This window comes from Podarcis filfolensis, assembly GCF_964270895.1.
Source record: "Podarcis filfolensis genome assembly, chromosome: 1".
Classification (NCBI taxonomy): Eukaryota; Metazoa; Chordata; class Lepidosauria; order Squamata; family Lacertidae; genus Podarcis; species Podarcis filfolensis.
In genome coordinates this window covers 76,900,141-76,927,307 of record NC_139604.1, presented here as the reverse complement: position 1 = coordinate 76,927,307, position 27,167 = coordinate 76,900,141, and the positions used below count along the sequence as shown (strand labels likewise).

The following is a 27,167-nucleotide window of genomic DNA, read 5'->3' as shown; positions in this document are numbered from 1 at the left end:
ACAATTCTTGCTGAAGTTAGTTGTGCCAAACTGATCATGGCACTGTTTGCTGAATTTTGACTATTTTTTTAATATAAAACAAGTCACAGCAGGATGCATGCCCACGTACACATGGTTGGGAATACAGTGGTACCTCGGGTTAAGTACTTAATTCGTTCTGGAGGTCCGTACTTAACCTGAAATTGTTCTTAACCTGAAGCACCACTTTAGCTAATGGGGCCTCCTGCTGCTGCTGCGCCGCCAGAGCACGATTTCTGTTCTCATCCTGAAGCAAAGTTCTTAACCTGAAGCACTATTTCTGGGTTAGCGGAGTCTGTAACCTGAAGCATATGTAACCCGAGGTACCACTGTAAGTCCCATTTAACTCAGTGTGGCTTACTTCTGAATAAACATGAATAGGGCCAAGAAACCAAGGTGATCAACGCAGGGAAGTGTGGCTGGAGTCCAATTCTCATCAGCCCCAGGCCAGCATGACCAATGGTTGGGGAGATGTGAATTGTAATCCAACCACCTTTGGGGAGGTGTAGGTCCCCGCATCCCTGGGTTAAAAGGTAAGCTCAGGCATAGGCAAACTCTGGCCCTCCAGATGTTTTGGAACTACAATTCCCATCATCCCTAGCTAACAGGACCAGTGGTCAGGGATGATGGGAATTGTAGTCTCAAAAAACATCCGGAGGGCCGGAGTTTGCCTATGCCTGGGTTAGCTGTTTGCAGTCTTTCACTGCCTATTAATATTTCTAAATGGTGTCGATGGCTGGATGGATACAGGCAGCTATGTTCCTGCTCAGCAGCAGATGACGGGCAGTAAAATCTTCCCTGGTACTTGGCAGGAAGGATCCAGACATTCAAGCCCCCCCCCCCCCCCGTCCTCCGATAGTTTGCTCTTAGGTATATTCCCAGGGGCAGGCAGACAGGGAAAACAAAACGTTTTGGACTATCGCATTTCTTAGTCCAGATTCTACTACTTTATCAGACGTATGGCGTGTCCTCATTTGGCAGGTATACAAATAAACACATGGATGGAAAGGGAGACAGTGGGGCTCGGAGCCCTATCAATTAACCCGAATAAAGCGATGCTGTTTTGTCGTCCCCCCCCCCCGCCCCTGCCGTCGAAGCGCCCTTATTTATCACGCAAGACGAATTATAGCAGCAGCAGACTCCTCTCTCTCTCTTTCGGAGTAAGTTGGACGGCTCTCTGGACAGCCTCCCTTCCTGTTCACTTGCCCAGGTTCTTTCAGAAGATGCCTTTGCCTCCCTCTTTAGAGGGGGTTGGTAGTGCTTCAGACTGATCCATTAGGCGCCAAGAGGGGGATCCGCTCAAGCGATGAGCTCACGGTGCCACTCTCCTGGCGGCAGGCGGAGGCAACTGGAGGCGGCGGGGGCGGCGGAGGAGAAAGAGCTGAACAAAGATTGAGCGTCAGGCTGGGCGTGCGCCGCGGAGCCCCGCGGGGGAAAGGCAACCAGAACCGGGATCATCCCCGAGGAGAACACGTGGGCTCTTCCAGGGTAGCAGCTCTGGCCGCTGGTTGTGTGCGCTGTCTCTCTCTCGCTCGCTCTCTTCTTCCTCCCCCCTTCCTCCCTCCCTCCCTCCCCATCTCTCTTTCTATTCGAAGCCCTGGCAAAACGAGCGCTTCAAGTTTGGAGGCTCCGCAGCTCCGAAGAGTGCTAGAGCCAGGCTCTGCCGTGCGCCGGGATCTCAACGGGGAATACAGCGCGACCAGCCCAGATGGATGTAATTGTAGGCGTTTGGGTTTGCCTGGCAGCTGCGAGAACAGGTAAGGCAGAAGGGGTGGCGGACGGAGATTTTTTTTTGGGGGGGAGGCATCCCCGCCCCAGCAGCCTTGCACAGAAAGGGAGGTGCGAAGCAGCTGCAAAGGCGCTGCTCGCGACGGGCACGGGGGTCATTACGGAGGAGAATATATTAATAGGAAATAATCCTCGCTCACGCATTCGGTGTATCTGTTGCAAAGACAATAGATAGCTAGTTGGCATTGTGGAGGAGCCGATCTCTTCCCCTTAGGGGCTATCTCTCTTTCCTCCTCTCTTTTTGAAAAGTGGGACCGGGGACTATTCTTGCTCTAGTCCTCCAGCCGCGAGTTAGCGCAGAAACTGGGCTGCGTGTGAGTGAATGACGGCGAGGATCAAGGGGAGAGAGGGAAAGGGGTGGGGTGTTCTATCTTTAAGGTAATCGATTTTGTGCTGAAAAGCGACCGTTATGGATTGTGGCTTTTGGGGAGCAGGGAGCAAAAGCCCAAGGGCTGGAAAGTGGGAGGAAAAGAGATCTCGATAGTGTCGCTGGCTACCTTGGAGGTCCAGGAGGAGACCCGCGATCCCAGGGCGCCGCCACCTGCCCCATCCAACCGCCTTTCCCCTTTTTTTGCCGCGGCTTGCGAGGCGGAACTCGGAAACTTTGCATTGCAATGGCAGTAGCTCTCTCAGGACCTTGCAAGTCCTGCTTAAGCCCCACCCCAGCCAATCTGTTTTAGGAGGCACCGGACCGCTTCAGTGGCAGCGGCGGCGCGCGGTGGAAGGAGAGGCAGCTGAGCAAGCTGCTTACGTTTATCAGTCGTTACTGCAAACCCCAGACCCACAACGCCCCCCCCCCCGCCCTAGACTTCTGATCCCCCTTTGTCAAGCCTTTTATTGATGTGTTCATATAACGCAAGCACCAGTTTAAGGATTCATTCATCCCCTCCTGTGAGCACGCTGAAAAAAGCAGGTGACTTCTACCTGCCAGAGGTAGATAATCTCCTTGTCGAGGCTCGCAAGACAACGAGGGTGTGTGTGTGTGTGCGTGTGCGCTTTAAGATGAGCGTTATTCCACCAGGGATTTCTCCTCCCAGAAAAGCGGGAGTGCCTGTTTCTGGGCTTTGCACATGGGTGGCACTCTTTTATTGTCTTCTCAGCCACGGACATGCAGTTAGCTTGGCTTTTCACTGAAACTGTTATGTCTGATCCAGGAGGAGGATAAAATATAGGGAGGGAAAACGCTCAAGGATAAGATCAGCTGGAGATATTGAAATCGGATGCAGTGATCCTAGCTCATCACAATGGCCTTGATGAAAGAAAGAAAACAGCCACCATTAATCGGCTACTAACAGTTCAGGGCGCTGTGTGTATGACAAGTGGTCTTGCTTTTCCAAGTCTTGTTCTCAATGAGAAATCTCCCTGTTCCCCTTTCCAGTTGAGTGCCGGAAACGTTCTGGACATTAACTTTCTGTTGCTTCCCGAAGATGAGTTCACTTGCTTGTTTTGATTAAAGCCTATAAAATAGAAATAATAATCTAGCAAAAAATCAGGAAATGAAAAGTTTGGGAAATCTTCCTAGACATCCATCCTTCTTTTTGTTTGCTTACGAAGAAGGTGGAGAGGATTTTAAGTACTAACAGTGGAGAGCTTTAGGGAAACCCACTGCACACCACTTTAGAGAATGCAAGAGATCAGGTCCCTAAGGGTTTCTTTGACAGAGACGGAGGGGAGTACAAACAGCTGGTTTCCAGAATGCTTTCATTTCACATGGTGGGGAGCAATCTGCTTAATTCTGGCATTTATAATAGTGATTTGTCAGAGTACTCCTGTTCAAGAGGGATGGGAAAAAAGAACCTTCTGTGTACATCTGATTACCCACCCCCTTTAGCTTCCTGTCTTCTAGAACACACTTTAATTGAGACTTAACTGGAGCAAACTGCTTTTTAGGGCAATCTGATCATAATGTTGAAAGCCTGCAGAAGGAAGAAATGGATGCATGTGGGCTGCTATCCTTATGTCTTTCTCTCTTAACAAATACTTGCTACATTGGTTGCAGTGGGGGCCATCTTAATTAAAAAGGGTGCCTTAATAGGAATAGTTCTCTAGGGTTGTCAATCCTGTATGTGCAGTTAGGAGAATTAGAAAAATTTCTTTTAAAAAGGGAATTAAGCAGGAATAGTTTGGGCTTTTTGCTTGTTTCTTTTGTTCTCTTCCCACCTGTTTACAGAGTTTTTTTAAATAGACACTTTGTTTTATATGATTTTGAAGGAAGTTAAATTTCTAAATAGTTTTTTTGTAGATATTGCTTCCCTAGTTGAAATGAAAATTCAACATTTCAGTATTGCCCCTTATCCTAATCTGTGTCTAAACCCTGCAGGTATAAGGCATACTTAGTAAGTTGCACTAAATTTAGCATGATTTAGACTGCAATCCCAACACCACTTACCATGGAGTAAGCCCCATTGAATTCAACAGAACTTTTGAGTCAATAGGGATTGTGCTGTTACTTCCTAAAGTAAAGTGTCTTTAGGGTCAGTCTGGCGGTCACTCTTTTGGAGATGTCTGTGAAGAAAATATCTTTACTTCTACAGATTACCAAGATTGCATAATTTGAGTTTGTATTTGATACTCTAGCTATAGCTAGTTTTAAGACTAAGGGGGCAGATCCATCAGAACACCTGTGTTTAGGTGGCTCCTGGAATAAGCTTTTATGGTAGGTAGTTGGGACTTGCATCTGCACATATGATCCCCTTTATGTCAGCTTTCACTAGTCAGGAAGGAATTAAGCAGTTTATTTCACTAGGGTATTGAAAACAAGTCTGTAAAGCACTTTACATCAAATGTGCTTTGGAGTGATTAATAAGTATGGTCCACAAATGGGAAACTCTTTGGGCACAAGTCATCCAACATTATGCAGTTTATAAATCCTATTCGTTTACGTAGGGGAGAGTGATACATGAGCCTTTAGCTCTCTTTTATGGAAATCACTGGGACTTGAATGTTTAACCTTGAATGGTTGTATCCTTGTCTGCATAGGCCATCCATGCAACTTGCTCATTCTTGAATCCTGTAAATAGGATCTAATTAACAACCAGGTCTTTACTCGTAGATCCTCATGTGAATAAGTTATATGGATGATGCAGTTAGATGAAATTTTCTCATCCATAAAATTACAGCAAAATGTTATGGCTTAGTTATGAGGTGAGTAATTTGGAAAGTTGTGGTGAGCATCCTTTGCTATTTAGATTTTTGTCAGACAAGATTTTTTGTTTTGAAAGAAGTTTCATAATAGTTATGAGCAGTAAATATTGCATGAGGATGGTTAACTGTAAGTGCATTAAACCGAATGTTCCTTCTGTATAGGCAGGATGAAAGCAAAGAATTGTGACCTGGGGGTGCATCCATGAGATACTTAGGCATACAGCAATCAAGTGAAGCTCTTCTATGATGGTCATGTTCCAGGTAGCCAAGAGACTGATAAAAGCACAGTAAGGTGGCAAGTCTGTAGGGTTTTGAGAACAAATTGGTTACTTTAAAGATACTTTTTCTGTTGACATGAGTAATTACTTTCCACAATCCTGTGAATAGACCTTTAACATTAGTGGGTCAAATTCTTTTCCTTCTCTTTGCAAAATTTAATACATAGGCGCAAATTGAAGATGTAACTGAAAGTCAGGATGTGGGTTATTCCCATCAACTGGGATTAAGAAAAAAAAATCAAACCCAATGATTTGTGCTACTTTAAAATGGAAAATGATTTCCATTTAATGGCTCTTTTTAATTTATAAGAAGAAAAACGAATTGCCTTGTCTCTTTGTTCTACTTAAGGCATTGGATATAAATGAAATAGTCACCTGTGCTCTTCCTTAAGATCTTTGAAGGAGACAGTTTCTTCTCCCATTGCTTCACAGCATATACTTTTGGGACATGATCATTTTCCAGATTTGCAAAGGAAGGGAGAGTTTTCTTTGTCATTTAACTTAGCAGAAAGAAATTAATTGTGGGCCCAAAACATTGCTGTATATATATTAGAGCCACCTTTGGTTTGAGCAACTCATACTTTGCTTGGATATTAACAACCATGTGGATAGAGGCTGATTGTGTGGGACTGAGCATTGTGGTAGTGATAATTCTATGGGAAAGACGTATACAATCATCCCACCCTTGTGTTTGTCTTATCTAAATATGGCTCATGACTCACAGAAGAGCAGTTTTCAAAGCTGTTGGAGAAGCATTGAAAGGACCCCTTTTAATTATGTAGTTGATTGTTTAGTATAAATCACTTTATGTCAAAATAGGCTTTCAATGTTTTACAAGCATAGAAACCAGTTATTTATTAATTGCTATACTGATTATATTACACTACAGACTTACTCTTATTTGGAGCAAAATTATTGTCAGGCAGATACATATCACTAAGGAGCTGCAGTTCATATGAGCATAAGAGGAACCCTACTGGGCATTCTGTTCATCACAGTGACCAACCAAATGCAAGCAAAATATGAGTAGAGTAGCACTCTCCTGTTTGTGATTCCCAGAAAACTAAGGCATACTGCAAGTAATAGAGCTGTTATGGCTAGTTGCCATTGATAGCCTTATCCTCCATAAATTTGTCTAACCACTTTTTAATGCTGTCCCAAGTTGGTGGTTTAATTGAAATCCCTGTATAAAATGCAGTCTCTTCTCAAAGGTCTCTTGCCAGTTTGTTATCTACTTGTCAACAGAACCCTTCTTCATGCCACAGTACATAGTACCAAAGGCTGGCCAGGAATATTTTGGTACTTGAGCCAGAAAATCCCCAAAGCATATTTCCCTGGGAGTGAAAATACAACAATGATAAGTTAAATAACTATCAGTTTGCTTTTCTTTCATGACACTTGGCATCATTCATCTGCCTGAAATGACCACCTCACTCTGCTGATGGTGGGACTTTGCATGAGTGGAATTCGAGGTTAAGCCCCAGAAAGTGGCTTAATACTGTAAATATTTAGATACTGGAAATGGGTGATTGGTAACAAGTTCTCCTTTTTTTAGCATACCAAATCGCCCCCCCCCAATGAATTTTGCTTAAATGGTATAAAAATGCGGAGTGGAATTTTGATGCCAATGATCTTGTGTGGATGACTGCAAACAATGACATAAATAAAAAAAGTGTGCATGAGGAGCACCCATCCCATTATAAATACCCATCTGAAAGTAAGAAGAGGTCTGAGGGGCATAGCCACCAAGGGGACAAAAGGAATCAGAAATGGGCTAAGAGCAGTGAGTGGGGAGAAAGAGAGAAGGAGAAAGAATGGAGATAAAAAGAATTGAAGAAATGAAGTGGAAACAGACAAGAGGACTAGAGGAAAGCTTGAAACAAGATATTGTCTTGGGACACACTTGGAACTGTATTCCAATCGCAATGACTTTGCTAACTGGGAATATACACCTCTATTTACAGCAGGAGCACTGGCTGCATGTTGTGAAAGTCTCTGGAATAAAAGGAATAGTTGATGGGAAATGTCTAGATCCTGTGCGCCCGTTGAGCCGCAACTATGCATTCGCTGCACTACTGGCAGTATAAATTTAAAACCGCTAGCATTGTCCAGGTCTGCAAAAATATCAGGTCTCTGGGTGCACCTGGCATTTCTCCTCAGCTCTGCCATTCATTATAGACCTTAGTTATAGTTACTGAAGATGGCAGTACCAGCCTGAAAGTGAAGTCAAATACACCTCTGTGGCTCTTCTCAACATCTGTTATGAATGAAGCCAGCAGGAGATTTAAAGGCCAGTTAATACGGGATATCGATAAAATTCACACTATGCTTGGGTACTGCAGAATTAGTGTGTTAAATTTCCCTAAACATTTATGTAAGCTGAGCTGACTTTTATGTGACATAAACAACTTGCATGGCCTGTCTTTCACTTGGCATCCAAATATGCAGCCTGAGCCTAAACCAGCAGCGTGTAATGTCACATCATCATGTAGACAGGGGTTCAGTAGTGATTTTTTTTTAATGGTTGTGCAAACTTGCTTTTGTTGTGTGAAGAAATGTATGTAGTGTTCCTGTAAAGATGCTTAAGAACAGTTTTATCAGGATTCAGCTTTGTTGTTGTTTAGTCGTTTAGTCGTGTCCGACTCTTCGTGACCCCATGGACCAGAGCACGCCAGGCACTTCTGTCTTCCACTGCCTCCCGCAGTTTAGTCAGACTCATGTTTGTATTTTTTTTTTTTTATAGTATTTTTTATTGCGTTTCTTTCCAAATTTTGTACATTGCAAGCAAATGAGGAGTTTACAAGAAACCATTTTTTTTTTTTTTTTTTTTTTATAACAAAACAATAAAAATCAAAACAAAAATAATCCCAACTTGGACTTCCCCACCCCTTCCGATTCTGCGTTCTTTATATTAACCTTGTCAGCAATTTATTACCTTATGTCCTACCTTATTGTAACTTTTACATGTTATGTATCTAAATTCAATATATTATATCACAATTTTTATACCTTTAAAATAAACGTAACATGTTCAATTCATATTATCTCCTTTTCTCTTTTATCACTTGATTTACTATTTACTTAATCATGATTGCTAAAGCGTATCATTTCCAAATCATGCACAATCTTAAGATTCATACAGTTTATAATACTTTTGCAAGTAGTCTTTAAACTTTTTCCAGTCCGCCTCAATTGTTTCTACATCCAAATCTCGGATTCTGCCGGTCAGTTCAGCTATCTCCATATAGTCCATCAACTGCGTCTGCCATTCCTCCAGCGTGGGTAAATCTTGTGTCTTCCAGTTCTTTGCAATGAGTATTCTTGCTGCTGTACTAGCATACATAAACAAAGCTCTGTCCTTCTTTAACACTTTCTGGTCCACCATGCCCAACAGGAAGGCCTCTGGTTTCTTGGGAAAGGTATACCTAAATACCTTTTTCAACTCATTATAAATCATTTCCCAGAAAGCCTTAACCTTTGGGCATGTCCACCAGAGGTGAAAGAAAGTCCCCTCTGCTTCCTTACACTTCCAACATTTATTGTCAGACAGGTGATGTATCTTAGCTAACTTGACTGGGGTCATGTACCACCGGTATATCATTTTCATAATGTTTTCCTTCAAGGCAGTACTTGCCGTGAATTTCATTCCGGTGTTCCATAACCTTTCCCAGTCTTCAAACATAATGTTGTGTCCAACATCCTGTGCCCATTTAATCATAGCAGATTTAACTGTCTCATCCTGTAAATTCCACATAAGCAGCAAGTTATACATTCTAGATAACAGCTTTGTCTTTGGTTCTAACAATTCTGTCTCTAGTTTCGACTTTTCCACCTGGAAACCAACTTTTTTATCCATTTTGAAAACCTCTTGAATTTGAGCATAATGTAGCCAATCTCGCACCTTATTTTTTAGTTTATCCTGGCTCTGCAACTTCCAATTGTCTCCAATTTTTTCAGTTAGTTCCCAATATTTCGGCCAGTAGGCCTCCATATTGGGTCTTTTTCGGGCCTTGGCCTCCACTGGTGATAACCACCTCGGAGTTTTACTCTCTAGTAAGTCTTTATATTTCATCCAGACTGCAAAAATTGCTTTTCTGACAATGTGGCTTTTAAACAATTTATGTGCTTTAACCTTGTCGTACCATAAGTATGCGTGCCAACCAAAAGCATTATTAAAACCTTCCAGATCTAGGACATCAGTGTTTTCCAACAAGAACCAATCTTTCAACCAGCAGAAGGCTGCAGCTTCATAGTACAACCTCAGGTCCGGCAGGGCAAACCCCCCTCTTTCTTTTAAATCTGTTAATATTTTGAACTTTATTCGGGGCTTTTTGCCCTGCCAGATAAATCTAGATATATCCTTCTGCCATTTTCCAAAGCAATCCACTCTGTCCACGATCTGTAAGGTTTGAAACAAAAATAACATTTTCGGCAACACATTCATTTTTATAGCTGCGATTCTTCCCAACAAGGAAAGTTTCAATCTTGACCAAATTTCTAAATCCTTTTTAACTTCCAACCAACATTTCTCATAATTATCCTTAAATAAATTCAAATTCTTGGAGGACAAATAGATCCCAAGGTATTTCACTTTTTTAACCACATTCAGCTCTGTTTCTCTCTGAAACCCCTCTATTTCTGTAATTGTTAAATTTTTGGTCAGAACCTTAGTTTTTTGTTTATTCAACCTAAATCCCGCCACCCGACCAAATTCAGATATAAGTTCAAGAACTTTTTTTGTACTGGATTCTGGCTCCTGCAGTGTCAAAACTAGGTCATCTGCAAAAGCTTTCAGTTTATATTGTTTCACTCCGACCTCTATCCCTTGTACCAACCGGTCCTCTCTGATCATATTCAGTAGCACCTCCAGGACTGAAATAAATAACAGAGGGGATAGAGGGCACCCTTGTCGTGTCCCTTTTTCAATTTTAAATTCCTCCGTCACCACATTGTTCACTATTAATTTAGCTTTTTGTTCTGAGTAGATTGCATGTAATCCATTCTCAAACCCCCGTCCTACTCCCATCCCTTCCAAGTTCTTCTTCATAAACATCCAAGATATGTTATCAAAAGCTTTCTCCGCATCAATAAAAATTAACACCGCCCTTGTGTTCCTGTTAGTCTGCAAAAGTTCTAAAATGTCAATGATGTTTCTAGTATTCTCATATAAATGTCTACCAGGGAGAAAGCCTGCTTGGTCTTTATGAATTACTTCATTTAAAACTTTTTTAAGTCTATTTGCCAAAATGTCTGCAAATATTTTGTAATCCACATTTAGGAGTGAGATGGGACGGTAGTTTTTAAGCTGAGTCTTTTCAGATTCTGACTTAGGTATCAATGTGATGAAGGCTTCTTTCCACGTTTCTGGTGCCCTCTTCCCATCCATGATCTGGTTGCATACCTCCAACAAAGGTTGTATCAAATAGTCCTTCAGAACCTTATAATATTTGGAGGTAAGCCCATCCGGGCCTGGAGATTTGCCTAGTTGCATGTTCTGAATGGCACCTTCAATTTCCTGTGAGGTTATTGTAGAGTTCAAGATTGATCTTTTATCTTGAGTTATTTTTGATAGTCCATTTGTCTTTAAAAATTGATCTATCTCTGATTCTTTCTGGGGCCCCTGTGCATACAGTTCTTTGAAGTATCTGTGGAAACACTTCCTAATTTCTTCTGGTTTCTGTACTATCCTTCCATCAATCTCTAGATTTGTTATCGTATTTAGCTTTTGTCTTTTTTTCAGCTGCCAAGCTAGCAGCTTTCCACATTTATTTGCTGATTCAAAGGATCTTTGCTTCATCTGTTTTATTTTCCATTCAATCTCCTGATTGATCAATTTTGAGTATTCTGCTTGGTGGAATTTAATTTCTCTCAGCACCTCCTTGGACTTTGGTTTGGTTCTCAGTTTTTTCTCTCCTTGGTGTATTTTCTCCAGTATTTTGTCCTTCTTTCCATTCCAGAGTTTTTTCTTAATTATATTCTGTTGTATCAGAAACCCTCTCATAACAGCTTTGCTTGCATCCCAAATCGTTCTTTTTTCAACTGTAGTATTCAGATTTATCTCAAAATAATCCTTTAATGTTTTTTGGGCCTTTTTCACAATCTCTTGATCTCTTAGTAGTGTGTCATTCATTCTCCATCTGAAGGAACCGGGTTGAGTTAATCTAAGTTCTATTTTCAAGGCGTTGTGGTCGGAGCATGTTTTTGGGCAGATTTCCACCTTTTTAGTCTTAGGTGCCAGCCCCCTGGAAGTCCAGATTTGGTCGATCCTTGACCAGGACAGGTGGGCCTCAGAGAAAAAAGTTCCTTCTTTACCTAGGGGGTTCTTTGTCCTCCATATGTCGATCAAATCCAGATTGTCAGTCAATTCGAAAAAAGTTTTGGGCAGTCTGCCGTCTGATGTTAAGTTCTGGTTGTAAGACTTATCCATATGTGTAGACACCACTCCATTCATATCTCCCATCATTATGATGTTAGCATAATCCAGATAGTCCAGCAGCGTCTCATGCAGCTTCTTGAAAAATTCTAATTTCCCGTCATTTGGGGCATAAATTCCTAATATCAATATTTTTTCTCCTTGGGTTTGAATTTCAATTGCCAAAATTCTTCCTTGTTCATCCTTAAATAAAAATTTAGGTGTCAGGCTCTCCTTAGCATAAATCACCACTCCTCTTTTCTTTACTTTGTCAGACGAAATAAATTCTTGGCCTAGTCTTTTATTAACCAAAACCTTCCTATGGAGCCTGGTCACATGGGTTTCTTGTAAGCAAATAATGTCCAATTGTTCTTTCTTCAATATGTGAAATAACCTCCTTCTTTTCTCCGGGGAATTTCCGCCATTTATATTCCAACTGAGTAGCCGCAGAGACATCCTGAACTATTCTGCCACACCTAGAGCGGTGTGTCTTCTTTCTCCTCTGGTTCCGAAGGTGCAGGTGTTGCTCCACCTGGGTTGAGTATAGGCCAATTAGCTGCTGCTTCTTTTTGGAGATCTTCTCCGTGGTCGTGCAGGAACTTTTGTAGGTCCTCTGGTGATCTTATTTTAACCTTCTTCTGTTTGTAGGTAAATGATAGCCCTTGTGGGAACTCCCACCTATAAGGAATTGTGTTGAGTCTCAGCAACTTAGCCAATTCTGAATAGGTGGCTCTCAAGTCCAATAACTGTTTAGGAATATCTCGGTAAATTTCCACCCTTTTCTCTTGTATCACAATTGAGTTTTTGAAATGTAGGCCTAGTATTTTGTCTCTCTCTTCCCTTGATCTCAAAGCTATTAAGCAGTCTCTGGACCTGTCTTTTCTTACTAATCTTCCCAACCGAAAAGCCGATACAATTTTGAAATCACTTTCTTCTTTTAAGTCCCAGAACTTTGTAAACTCTGTTGTCAAAAGTCCAATCAGATCTTCTTGTTCAATTTCTGGGACTGCCCTTAGCCTGAGGTTGGTCTCGCGATTTTTCAATTCCACCAACGAGAGATAGGTTTGTTGGTCCCCTATCTGTTTATGGAGAGGCTTGACTTCCGCTTTAACTTCCTCGACTTCTTTTTTAGCTGATGTTGCAATTTGAGCGGCTTCCCCTGCCAGTTTACGATTCTCTTCTGTTGCTCCTTGCAATTTTTCAATTGCTAGGTTATGTTGGGAAACCTGATCTGTCAATTTCTGGATCGAGGATGTTGCTTGATCAATTTTTATTGATTGGTTATCAATTTTTTGATTTATTGCTGACAATTGTTCCAAAACTTGTTTCAGTATTCCCTCAGCTCCTCCTGCTGCCATATCTTCCTCTTCAGATCTTTCAGGCTTTTCGGTTTCTACTTTTTGTGTCGCAAGCACAGCTGGAACTGATAATCTACGTCCCTGAGTTAAAGTTGTTTGCAAAAGCTGTGCTTGCTTTTTTGCTTTCTCTTTCTCCTTAGCTTCTTTAGCTTTGGCTGCTCTTGTCTTTCCTGTGCCACTCATCAGTCAATGTTCAAGGTCAGATGTTGTAGTCCCATGGGAGAGGCAAGCCCAAAATTAAAAACAGTCTATTGAGAGAAGATAAACAGAAAAACTTTTCCCAGGCCTCTATATTCCCAATGTCCTCTAGGGGGAGTGCCACCAAAGTTTTAGTAAGAAGAGGATAACTTTTCCGCCATTAAAGTCCCTTTGTTCCAACTTTAAAAACAATTTTAAAGGCAAATTAGTTCCAGCACACTAAGAAAAAAGTCCTGCAGAGCACTTTTAAACATGTAACAAAGTTCCAGCAAGGTGCCTGCAATTGTATCCACTTCAGCTAAGTAAGCTCAAAATTACACTCTCCAGTTACAAAAGTATCTGGAAGTTTGCAACAGTTCCGCAGTTTAAACAACTTTACCCGGCCACCCGGGAATTTGGGGTTAGAATCTTCCCTTGCCCCTTGGGGGACTGCTCCAGGTCAAATTTATGCTGTATTTATTCTTTAAAAGGAAAATTCAAGTGTGCACGAAAGTCCCAGTTTAAAGCTTTAAAGCTTCCCTGTTCACAGCGCTTTCCGCTCTTTAGACCGTCTGCTTTGATCTTGAAAGCAGTGCCGGAAGACGGACTTCCTCTTTCTCGTCTCCCGTTTTTAGCCAAATTTTCCAAATTAATTTGTAGGATCTTGGGTCCTTACTCACGGGTTTGATGTTTCAGCCCGATGTTTCTTGGAAGAAAGGTCAGCGCTCATCCGTGACAGCCGCGCGGCTTCGCCTCCGCAGAAAGAGCGATGAACCCACAGCACCGCTCCCCCTCCTTCACTCCGGAGCCCCTTACGGGGTTCCTTTTGTGATTTCGGGGTCGCTCCAGGTGCCCGCCGGGTCCCACGGCCACGGACTCACTCTGCCCGTGGTTTATCTTGATGGGTTGCCGCTGCGCCGTCGCGAACAACCCTTTTCTGCGGTGCCCCTCTTCAGAACTCGAAGAGGTCCGCCATCACGGTTTCGCGCCGCCTCCGGAAGTCCCCAGACTCATGTTTGTAGCTTCGAAGACACTATCCAACCATCTCGTCCTCTGTCGTCCCCTTCTCCTTGTGCCCTCCATCTTTCCCAACATCAGGGTCTTTTCCAGGGAGTCTTCTCTTCTCATGAGGTGGCCATGAGAAGAGAAGACTCCCTGGAAAAGCCCCTTCATGGATCACTGCCTTGCCGTGGCGAAGGGGCTTGAAGAACTCAGAGCAGCTATGAACTATGCCGAGCAGGGCACCCAAGATGGACAGGTCATAGTGGAGAGTTTTGACCAAACGTGATCCACCTGGAGGAGGAACCGGCAAGCCACTCCAGTATCCCTGCCAAGAAAACTCCATGGACAAAGACAACAGGATTCAGCTACCTAGTTATAATAGCTTCTATTGAGTTCTTAATAATATGTCTAGCTCTTCCAGCTGTTCTTCACAGGGCTAACTGACCCTATCGTTAAAGAGAGCAAGGCAGGCAGCAAATTTTGGATGCTCATAAAGAGCACAAATGGTCAGTTGTTGTTCTTTTCAAATGTTATAGCAGGGAGGAGAAAAGCAAACTAGTTTTTTTCTAAAAGGCCTTGGGCCTACCCATCTCTGCCAACCATGCATGAGATTAAGGGTAGCAATCCTATACCTACTTACCTGGGAGCAAGTCTTGTTGATTTCTGTGGTGCTTAATTCTGAGTAGAGATGTTTGCCTGGTAAAAGAAGAACCCTTTAATGTTTTATTTCTGTAGGTTTTGGAACATACTCAAATTTTATCTGTGTAAGGCAGATGCAGGAATTTCTACAACCATATTGAAAGTGGCAGCATGGAGGTCTGACTTGCTGGTAAATCTCTGAAATTTCCAAAACAGGTTCTAAATTTAAATGTTCATACACATCATATTTACCAGTCTATTCTTTTTGTTTTAATATAAAAGTCATGCAGTTCTTCACCTGTTGTTTTTCTGGCACACAGAAAAATCTGTGCATCTCTGTAAGAAAAAAGCAGAGATATATTGTGTGCCCACAGTGTGTAAAGACACATCAGATTTATTTTCCTTGTGGAAAAGAAACATTTTCACAACCCTTTGTTTTTTTCATTTCCTTACTGTAAAATCAAAACGTGAGTTGGTCTTAAATGAGCCACACATCTGTTAAAATAATATTCTGTATAATTGTATAGTATTCAAAAATGCAGCCGTAAAAAATACGGTACTCTATAGTTGAATAGATTTTGGGCAAGCTAGCTGACAAGGGTCCCCAATTCACAAATTCAACAGGAGCAAATCCTCAAAGACCAAAATAACCTTGTGGAGACTAAGGATACCCAGGCTTCTGCACACATCATTCATAAACTTTAATATCTAGGTTCAACTTTGAAAGCACTGTGATCAGTTGCAGTTTTACTATTCATTTCATGGTTGGAATTTATTCCTTTGTGTTTATTTCATTTTAAATCACTGGAAAAATTCAAAAGGAACAGGGTGATTTCTGCAATACATCCAAGACACATGCCACATTACATAATTCATTACATTGGCTCCCCCTTGTAAAATTCAGCTTTACTGATCTATTTTTGAGTCTGTTGATCTCGTTGGAATAGTGCATAATCACCTGCAGAGCAGTTTTATGAGTCTGCTGATATCCTTTATTTTCTAGACTAAATAGATGCAGAAACAGCTTTCATTCTGACCTCTGGGCATAAATATCCACTCATATCTTAACTGATTTATTTTTGCATGGGAAAGATAAACAGCTACTACCAAAATATGAACAAAATAGCCTGTGGGATATCCAACATCAGACATGTTCGAAGTAGAACCATTAAAATCAATGGACTTAAGTAAGTGTAGCTCTAAGAATGTAGCCAGAATGCTCTACTGGAACCCTTGTAGTCTCATAGACAGTGGTATCTCGGGTTAAGTACTTAATTCGTTCCGGAGGTCCATTCTTAACCTGAAACTGTTCTTAACCTGAAGCACCACTTTAGCTAATGGGGCCTCCTGCTGCTGCCGTGCCGCCAGAGCCCGATTTCTGTTCTCATCCTGAAGCAAAGTTCTTAACCCGAGGTAATATTTCTGGGTTAGCGGAGTCTGTAACCTGAAGCGTATGTAACCTGAGGTACCACTGTACACACATTTATATTACATATTCTTGATAAAATTTCGGAAATGGCAGGTTGATGTTGTTTAAGTGTGAGATCATTCACATTTTGCAGAAGCTTATTCCACATATGTGGAAGCCTGCTACTTTATATGGGGCTCTTTTGCTGCACCAGTGAAATGGATTTTAATGTGTGTTGACCCTTCCAGCAGCCACAAGTATAGTTTTTGTAGTCTTCTTTCCCATCAATGCCGAGGAGGAAACCTTGTACTTTGTAAATAAGTGAGGGCATGGGTCATCTGTGTGGCCAGGACTGCAGTCCTACCGGGTAATAAGCTCCACTTAATTCAATTAGACTTGCTTCTGAGAAGAAATGTACGGAATTGCATTTTATGAGACTAAGGTCAACGTAGTACCAAGGAGATCGTTCTGTCAGCTAAGGAGATCAGCTTTGCTTGCCTGGTAGAACTCCCCTTCCTCATCCCTGCCTCTTCTTGGGGTTCTCTCAGCCCTACAGAGTGAACTTGGGGGATATGCAGGTGAAAGAGAAGGGAGAGTCCTTGTGCTGGTTTTCTCTAGCAGAATGGGATAGTTGAATCTGACACTAGGATGTGATGGTACAAATATAGTCTTAGCTCATCAGTTTCTTGGATTCGATACCTTTACATTGATTTTCAGCCGTAAATGCCCATTCCCCAAAATTGTAACAGTGCTGTCCTGTCTTACACCATTGCTGTGCTGAAATTCTTGCTGAAATGTCTGTATACATGTGAGAACTCTAAAGTACTTTATACATACGTGCTGCTGGTGTTACAGAAGGACAGCACAATACTGAATTGGGTGGAGCTGTGGGTCAGACTATATGTGTGATTGGCAGTTCTGTGAGTCTCTCTCCCCCCTCCCCACTTTTTAAATTTTAAAAGCAGCTGCAGGAGGCTAATTGGGAACAGAAAATTGGTGGGTGTAATAGTGTGTGCTTAACTCTTTACTTTCCTGCTGTTCATCCATTAAAACCCCCAAGTGGCTTTTGTCTCTATGATTGGGAACGTAATTTGTGATGGGTTTTATTAGGTAGGTGAGGGAATATAATTAACTATGTTTTGTCCCCCTACAGAACCCACATATGTAGGTTAACAGGCAGAAGGATCAGCTTACTGCTTGCATTTAAAAGTGTGGGGCTGAGAAAAGTTTTAATCCCATTTTATGTAGTTTAATTGAAAGCATAGGTGTTAGCTGTTAGGCTGAGCTCCCCCTTTGTTACAGGGTTTATCAGCTGCAGACTGAAAAGTAAGTTTAAAACATATAGTTTACTCACAGACAAGCATTCACCCTTAGCAGCCGCAGAAGCAGCAGCAGCAAAAACAAATGCAGGTAAAAGACTTGTGTTTACAACAAAAACAGCTTCAGGCATGGACTTGATATGGGAGCAAGCAGTCAGATGTCCCCCTCCATGGCTGGTTGAAGAGAAAGAGAAAGAACAGGAAATACTTTTTTGTTTCTTCCCTTCCAGGACAGGAGGGGAAATATCACCACACAGAGCCTTCTCTACCAGTTATGTTTTTATGGTCTGAGTTCGCCTATCATCAGTACAGATGTATGGTCTTGCTATCATGAATATGCAATGTTAGATTTGACTGCATATCCCAGAATTTGGGGTGTGTGTGCAATTTTAGAGTGATCAACCAGCAGAAAGGGAAAGGATTAAGCATACCCTCTTCTCTGGCTCTCATTTGTAGGAAAATGTTGTAATCAAAAATATAATAATAATTATGAGGAGGACGCAGGTGGTGCTGTGGCCTAAACCACTGAGCCTCTTGGGCTTGCTGATCAGAAGGTTGGCGGTTCGAATCCCCACGACGGGGTGAGCTCCCGTTGCTCGGTCCCAGCTCCTGCCAACCTAGCAGTTCGAAAGCACACCAAAAAGTGCAAGTAGATAAATAGGTACCGCTCTGGCAGGAAGGTAAACGGCGTTTCCGTGCGCTGCTCTGGTTTCGCCAGAAGTGGCTTAGTCATCCTGGCCACATGACCCAGAAAAACTGTCTGTGGACAAACGCCGGCTCCCTTGGCCTGTAAAGTGAGATGAGTGCCGCAACCCCAGAGTCGTCTGCGATTAGACTTAACTGTCAGGGGTCCTTTACCTTTAAAATTATGGAATTGTACATGACATGTACTACTAATTCCTTCTCCTTATGTATTTTCAGCCAATCTTTCTTGTCTCTGGATGTTTTACTAAGTTGCCTTTTCACTTTTCGGTGGGAATATGTAGAGTTCAGTTTCACAGCTACCCCACCCCTTTATAAACTGCTCTTTTGTTGTTGGTAGGAATTGTAACTCTGTAGTTTGCTTATGTGGAGCACAAGGAGACAATTGCAGTGTCAGAAAGTTGCAATAGAAGAACCAGGACTAAGGGTTAGGTAGCTGAAGAAAATGTCTTCAGAAGTTTGAGCCTCTGGTGGTTTATGAGTGGCAGCTATACATGTAATGAGTGGTGTCAGCTTTGTTAATACAGTGCTGATTGCCTGCTTGAATAAGGCAATGTATTAAGTCCTTGTTATAGCACATAAGTTGCAGTCCTCTTACATCATGCAACTGCATCTTCGAGCAAAACTTGACACTGCTGGCAGTCTGTTACTGCACATTCACTATGGAAGGATTGTGTGCACACACCTTGGTGCGTATTACTTTAAGCAGTTATTACCTTACACAGCTCCTTTGAGAGGTCTAGCAGGTCTAGCTCCTTTGTCTAGCAGGGTGATCCGTATAATGGTATCATACTGGAATGGCAACCATTGCTTTTTTTAACCCTCAAAATGTACAAGTTGAAGCTTGTTGAATTTCCCAAGTGAGGGAGATATAAATACAGTGGTACATCTGGTTACAAACTTAATTCATTCTGGAGATTCGTTCTTAACCTGAGACTGTTCTTAACCTGAGGTACCACTTTAGCTAATGGGGCCTCCCTCTGCCGTCATGCCACCAGCGTACGATTTCTGTTCTCATCCTGAGGTAAAGTTCTTAACCTGAGGTACTACTTCTGGGATAGCGGAGTTTGTAACCTGAAGTATTTGTAACCCGAGGTGTTTGTAACACGAGGTACCACTGTACTGGGTTAGTCATAGTTGGAGTATGAAATCAATGAATTTCAGTAACTTAAAGTGCTGCCAATGAGTCTACTCTTAAATATGACTTTGTTGGAACCAGTCTGCAGTTTGGATGTTGTCAGGAAAAATCACAGTGAATTTTTGTATCCTATACTTGAGCACCAAGATAATGTTCCAAATGCAGTAGTACATTTTTGCCTTTGGTGAAAACCCGAACTAGAAAAGGCAAGATACAATGTTATTTGTCCAAGTTACATTCAAAATACTTGGATAATCCAAGGAAAGGAATTAATGCAGGTAGCAATATATGGGCTACTAAAGTAGTGGGTTGTAAGTGTGTGTATAAGACTCAGTCCTTGGTAATAGCATATCTCATTAAACACAGCCATTACTTGCCCAATACATTACAAAATTCTCCATCCGATCTCTGTCTGTCTTCATGTTATTCATCTTTCTAGTTCTTAAGGTTTGTTTAATTGCAGGGCTCATTTATCATGTCATGCTGTTGCATTAATGATGGTGCTTTATTGTGCCCTGTCCCATACGGTAAAAAAGATCTGGAAAGATGGGAGTTCAGTTTCAGTTAATGCAGTGGATCATTTTTGTTGCTTGTAGGACTAGGGCTATTTAATGTGGCTATAGCACTGTTCATGGTTGCACAGCGTTTGTAGTTATTTTACTTGAACTAAAAATTAAAACCTGCCTTCTTTTCAACCAGTTGTAGGCCTTGGAATGGATCCCAACTTACAAATTGATATCATCACAGAACTGGATCTAGTCAACATGACTATTGGAGTTACACAGGTGTCTGGACTACATAATGCCAGTAAAGCATTTTTATTTCAAGGTAAGGCTAATATCTTTATGTATTTAACAGGAATGAAAGTGCGAGTAACTAATAATTTGGAAGACTGACATATTTCTTGCATATGAAGCATGTTCCTTCCCTCACCAATCTCTGTCTTGGTATCTTAAAAGTAAAGTATATCAAAACCACTGTCTGTAGACTGTAATGATGCTAGATAGCTTTAATACTAATTTTATTTGAAAAGTTTTTGTTTTGTTGCTGGAACACATTTATGTTTGAGGGGGGTTGTACTGTTGCCACATGAGAGTTACTGGTGCAGCTGTACGGATACGCCACCCCTAGAGTTCTGCTACATAACTGCCAGTATAGCAACCCAAACAAGGTGGGGATGTGGCCAGAACAGATGAAGAGTAGACACTACCATAATAATATATTAATACACAAATAGTGGATCATTATATTGACCATGGAGCTGATGTGAAGAGGAAAATAAAATATTGTCCTCCTTCCCTTCTGATGTCTCCACAATGAAATATAGTATATGAATCCAGTCAGGACCCAATTACAACCCCATACCTGCCAATGTTTTTCAGCAGAAAATTGAGACACGGGTCAGCTGGCTCGCGCAAGAGCACAACACCAAAAGACGCGAGAGTCAACTGGCCGCCTGCCCTGCCACAGCCCCTACCTGGCAGCTGCTCACTTTCTTCTGACTTTGCTTGCTTTCTCTGCCTGTGCTGCACCTCCTGCAGCCATGACAGTGTTGGTGGCTTTGGCAGTGACAGAGAGGGGCCGACAAGAACAATGCTCCCCTGCACACAAGGGTTCTGTTTCATGAAGGGTTCCCCTGCTAAGTGCAAGTTCTGGCTGCAAACACCGGCTAATCCTCCTCCTGTGCTTGGTGGGGGCACTGGAGGGGGAAAATGGGACATTCCCAGATGAAATCAGAAGCCAGGATTGCTTCTGTAATTCTGTGAATGTCTCGGGGAAATAGGGACACTTGACAGGTATGCAACACATCAGCACCAAGATAAAAACCCTAGAAAAGAGGACCACAACTGAGATGATAGGGTGTGTAGCGTGGGACTATACCTCTCTAGTCTTAAGTCATGCAAGCACAGAGCATATATGGGGGAACGCTGGTGAAGAGAAACAGGGAAAATGTGCAGAGTGCCTAAGTGTCCATTAAAGATCTCTGGGTTAAGATAATGAGGGGGAAGTTCTGTTAGTGGTCCCCACACCAAAGAAATTTGTGTGGTGGGGACCTGTGGGTGGGCTTTCTTGGTAACAGCCCCCATTCCTGAAGTGCACCTGAAGTGCATCTCACTAGGACATTGCTGTCATTTGTCATCCATTCAAGACACACTGCTTTGCTTGGGCTTTGGGGAAAGGTTGAGGTATATTAGATTGGATTTTTATTGCTGCTGCTCTTTTGTTTGCCTGGAATTTATGTTGGCTTGTATAACTTTGGTTTTAATTCTGTGTATTACTACCCTGGGAACTTTAGGTGAAGTGCGGTTTATAAATATGGTTGATAAATAAATAAACAACTTGGCCTCACAACTCTCACAGAAACTTGAGCTTATTGCTAACACTTCTTTGCCTCAAACATTAACTGGTACCTTGCATTGGGACTCCAGTCAGAAACATACAACAAGAATATAGTGTGTGGTGGTAGTAGGATTGGTTACATGAGACAGGAAGGAACAGTTAAAAAGGTTATTTGGCCCATATAGAAGCTATACTATTGAGTGTGGGAGTCCCTCCCCACTCCTTGCAGTGTGGTGTTAAGCCCTGGATTCAAACTTGAAACCCCCTATATATAAAACCTGTGCTTGTCCTTCAGGCTAGGGCTACTCTTCAAGCCATTGTGCTCCTTATGCACATGACTGGGTAATAAGGTGGGGAATGCCTCCGGGGTGTCTTGTTTTCAGTCTGCTGGTGTGATTTGGAGTTTAAAAATTGCTCTGTGGTGTCTGCATTGTGGATTTGAGGTTGAGGGAGGTCCCTCTGGCAAGACTATTCCTGGTTGCTATTATTAAGTGTGTGGTTTTGTGGCTTCCCTTGTTGCCTGCCTGGTCTTTCCTTTTACCTGCTTGGTAAGAGAAACTTAATTCCTCCCTCAGTGGAACTTTTCCCAAGTAGGGCTATGTGTGTGTCTCTTCCAGCTTTTTTGGGTCCTGTGTCTTAATGCTGTATCTTTCCCTCTCTTTATGTGCTGTGATCAAATGTTATACTCCTAAGTAGTGTGTGGTATAAGGTGAACTGAACTTCTGTGTGCTGTATAGCTCTTTGTTGCTAGTGTTTTTGTGCCTGTGATGCAGTGGCTCACGCATTGGAAGCTGTCATGGCATAACTATATCTGGCAGGATGTGTGTGCGTTTTGTGTAGGACAGTGGTATGGTAAAAAGCAAACAATATTTTTGTTTTCACTTTTCCCACCCAGTCAGTAATATGTCTAAAGCCGCCCAAATGTTTGTCCTAGAAAACATATCTATATGAATGTCTGTTTACATATAAAATGTACATTTGTTTATATGGACATATGTAAAGTTCAGTGGTATTTCGGGTTAAGAACTTAATTCGTTCTGGAGGTCTGTTCTTAACCTGAAACTGTTTTTAACCTGAAGCACCACTTTAGCTAATGGGGCCTCCTGCTGCCGCTGTGCCGCCGGAGCACAATTTCTGTTCTCATCCTGAAGCAAAGTTCTTAACCTGAGGTACTATTTCTGGGTTAGCGGAGTCTGTAACCTGAAGCATATGTAACCTGAAGCATATGTAACCCGAGGTACCACTGTATTCTGAAACATCTTAAAGTAATTCCAGAGTATATTGGGGTTGGGGAGAGGGAGAGAGGAACTGACTGGTGTAATCTGCAGCTATTTTCAAGATGTCTGTAATCCAAAGCAGGATATGGGGACAGAGCTGGCTTCTAGAGAAGGTGGGGGCTGAAAGTATCTTTTTGTTGTTAAGTAGTGTTTGGGTATGAGACAGTGTGGTATGAAAATTTATGTATACATTTTAATGTTCCAAGTACTTCACATAAATCATCCTGGTATTCTGTAACATGGACCAGTACTGTTATCCTAGTATCGATCATGTACATATGAGAAAACGCCTAGCCTAGGTGAAGCTATACTCCACATTGCCATTATCCTACATCATATTGAGTGTTAGTCTTAAATGGGGAAGAATCTGACAGTGCATGGGTGAAGTCAGGGTGAGGTCAGTTTGATCACAGTGCTCAACCTCACCACCACCATGCTCCTTCCCTGCACTATCCTGGCAAATGGCAGCCCTTCTCCTCATTGGCTGCTTCTGGTTGTATCCAGATTGTGTGTTCCTGCTTACAGAAGGTCCTTTGTTTCCCCCTCCTTTCTGTAGCCCTTCCACCCTGTACCACTATTTTGAAGGGTCCTTAAGCCTCCAAAGCAGTTCTTATTAGGATGGGGGTTAGAGCGGGTAGTGGCATCACTGATTGATATAGTGATGGAGGGCTCCACTGGCTCAAAGAGCCTTCTGTCAGTGGAGGGACGCAAATTGTGTACAATCCAACCACTGTGATATTATTTGCACACTATAAAAACCTAACAAATATTTACAAATCAATAGTGGAGCCACATGGTAATTTTCTCTTCATTATGGTCCACTTTGTTCATGGAGCTATGCTCCATAACCCACATCAGAAGGCGTATGTAAACTAGAATAATATATTTGAGCACGTGGCAAGTACCTTTCCTTCATAAATAGCAACCCAACAGCAACCTGCTGCTATTTCTCTGGAATCAGAGACATTTCTTACCAATCTTCTTGAACTTTGGCATTTCTCACGGTCTCAATTAACTGTTCATACTGAAGTGTAGGGACACTGAACTGGTGTCCTAATCTCATTCCTAGCAAAGCTAGAGAATAAACATTTTAATAGTGTCGTGCTTCGTGATCAGGCTGTGTAGTTAACCTATTCACAATGTGAAGTTCCATGCAAATCTGTAAAGTGAACTAGAAAAGTTGCAGCATTGTAAGGGAGCAAGGAATGGTTATATGAACCCACTCTGGGTTAGTTTGTGATGTAATCTGTTCGCTGCTTTCATTGACCTATCTGCTGCTTTCGACTCAATCAGTCATTAACAGACTGTGGGAGAAATTCTCAAATGCTAATATAGACCCACAACTATTATTATTAATTCGTGAACTGTATAGTGGTACAGAAACACGAGTCAGAGTGGGCTTAAAGGGAGGTCTCTCAGAAGCATTCATGACATTGAGGCATGAAACAAAGCTGCATATTGGCTCCCACACTTTTTAACTTTTATATAAATGATATGGTGCCACAGCTAACACAGGTGTAATCCCCCGCCCCATCAATTAGTAATAGGAAGATATATTGCCCGCTGTACGCCGATGATATGGTGCTCCTATCACTCTCCCGATTAGGTTTTAACAATCTGCTTACAGCTTTCAGCAGGTATTGCAAGCGGGAAGAGCTCATTGTGAATTACTTCAAGACCAAAATTATGGTCTTTGGGAAGCGTGGTCCCAGATTCAAATGGAAAATGGATCAGCAGAACTTGGAGCAAATACGCTCCTTCAGATATCTGGGAATCCTTTTCACTGAGACACTATAATGGAAGGGGCACATCGAGGCTACAAAACTCAAAGCACAGAAAGCTTGTGGGGCATTAATGAAATTCTATTTTACAGTGGGTGGTCAGCTATTGGAACCTGCATTAAAAATCTTTGCTGTTAAAGTGGTCTCCCAGATGCTTCATGGAGTAGCAATATGGGGCAGGACCCAAATGCCAACAAAGCCTTAGAAATAGTGCAGAACAAATTCATCAGGAAAGTGCTCTTGCTCCCCAACGGGACTCCAGCTGCTCTTTTCCGCATTGAAGCTGACATGACAGCAATACAGGCTAGAATTGATTACTTGTGCTCAAATTATGTGAAAAGACTTCAGTTTTTTTCAGAGGAGAGATTCCCCGCTATGTCACACAGAGAACAGAAACAGACCAAATGTTGGAAGGACGGTATCCAACGCCTCTTGTCCCAATACCAAATACAAGATTTTCAGGTGAATATGAAGATGGACAAGAGGCACTTAAGAGATTGTCTCTTTAGATCTGATGCAGAAAGGGATCTAACCATGATGGCTTCTACCAAGAGTTCGCCATGGTTCCCACTTATTAAAACGGAGCATACCCGGGCCAGTTACCTGTCAAAACTCCCACTTGCCATGCTTAGAATTGCTTTCACAGAATTACGATTCCAATCGATGCCCTTGGCGGTGTTGGATGGATGCTACGGCAAAGTACATTATGACGAGAGACTTTGTGTGGGCAACCCTGTGTGGAGGACCTGGGCCACTATTTATTGCAGTGCCCGTTTTATATAGACCCAAGAGACTGATTCATAAAACCCCTGTTTCCAAATGGAACTCACTTGAATAGGGTGGAAAGGGTGAAATGGCTGCTGAGCGATACTGATTACTTTGTAACTTATAAAGTAGCAATCTATGCATTGGCAGCTAAGAAGATCAGGAGGAAAGAACTAGGTAAAATATAGGTCAACTGCAAAGGGGATTCGGATATTTAATTTGGCACATTTTACTAGAGAATCTTCTGCTATTCTATTTTATGCAATAAACAATCTTAGTAGTTGTGACCGTGGTTTATATTGTATGTGTGGTGCCTGATGATTTTTATGGTTCTTGCTGTTTTTCTTTTTGTTCTTTTTCTGAATGATGGCATGGCCTATGGCTAGTGCAATAAAAGTCTGTGATGATGGGTTAGTTTGTGACCCATGCCTCCTATGTAACACATAAACAAACAAACAAACAATATTCAAGATACAAGGATATCTCTATGTGTGTGTCTCTTAAATGCAAATTTAAAAGAGAATAAAGTGATTTTTTTCCAGTATGTGTCAAATTTTGCATTATCATTATTATTACTATTATATTTAAACAGGATGCAAGGATGCTGACAGAAACTAAAACAACAGTTAAAATACACAAATCTAAAAAATAAATAAAAAGTAATCATTAAAGTAATTAAACCCTAATAGAATTTTAAAAAATCTATGAAAATACAGATAATAAAAACAGCACAGCACTATTGCAAGCCTTTCTTTGAAAAATTGTCAGTTCCCAGTTGTAATGATAGGAACATCAAAATGTAAAAATGTAAAAATATTACAAGTATAATGCTTGACCCAGCAGGAAACCATCAATTTCAATGAAATAGCTAAATTAACAGAAAAGAAGAGAAACCTCTGTTGTCATTGCCCCATCACTGCATGTGTTAAAGCACTGTGATCCATAACTTAATCAATGTAAAAATTCCTATACATTTCCACTTTATCTATATCAGCATTATCTGCATGCAAAAAGAAAGGCACTCAAGATGTTTAGAATTGATTTTTCTTAATAGTTCTGTTCAGTTTTATCATGCTTAATAAGATTATATATAATGGCAGCATTTTTTTAAAAAGTAAAAGCCATTGTTTCACTGTAGAATCTGTTGAGACTTTCCATTGTTTTGCTGCAGATAGCATCTGCATAATTAATTTCTTATGAGTTGGAAATCCTACTTCCTTCCATCTTCCGTTCAGTAGCACAAGCTGAGGTAACAAAAAGGCCAAAAATGGATTGAACAACCATGTCAGTTTCCTGCCAAAACACCCTTTTACATGCCTATTAGACATGAATGCACGTATCTACCTAATTTTCCCCAAACTTCAATGCAATTTATGTCCAGTGACACAGAATCCTGTACTGAATGAGAAGAGTTGCTAGGATGGGTGGGAGGAGGAACTAGCAGCAGTATAAAAATGGTGGGCGTGGATAGGTTTAAGGGTGCTTTGCCATGCTCTTTCTTTGAAGTTGAATTTCCTTGGACGAAGTTGGTGTTGGGAATTTGTTGCACACATATTTGTTCTGTATAAGAATAATTGTAAACAATCATTGCTCTGACTAGAGTAGGATACAGGTGCTTATC

At 41.7% G+C, this 27,167-nt stretch overlaps 1 protein-coding gene across 4 annotated transcripts in view; it reads left to right on the top strand.

Annotated features, from left to right (window-relative positions):
* Positions 1-1,382: 1,382 nt before the first annotated feature.
* NELL1 (neural EGFL like 1) overlaps positions 1,383-27,167 on the top strand; it is a 374,882-nt gene continuing 349,097 nt past the window's right edge. The window contains exons 1-2 of one of the 4 annotated variants that reach the window (XM_083598461.1): positions 1,383-1,775; positions 20,083-20,211. In XM_083598461.1, coding sequence (XP_083454587.1) covers positions 1,727-1,775; positions 20,083-20,211 — 178 coding nt within the window. In that variant the 5' untranslated portion in view covers positions 1,383-1,726. The remainder of the gene's footprint in view (positions 1,776-20,082; positions 20,212-27,167) is intronic. The other 3 variants (XM_083598460.1, XM_083598463.1, XM_083598462.1) reach the window with 3 other exon arrangements.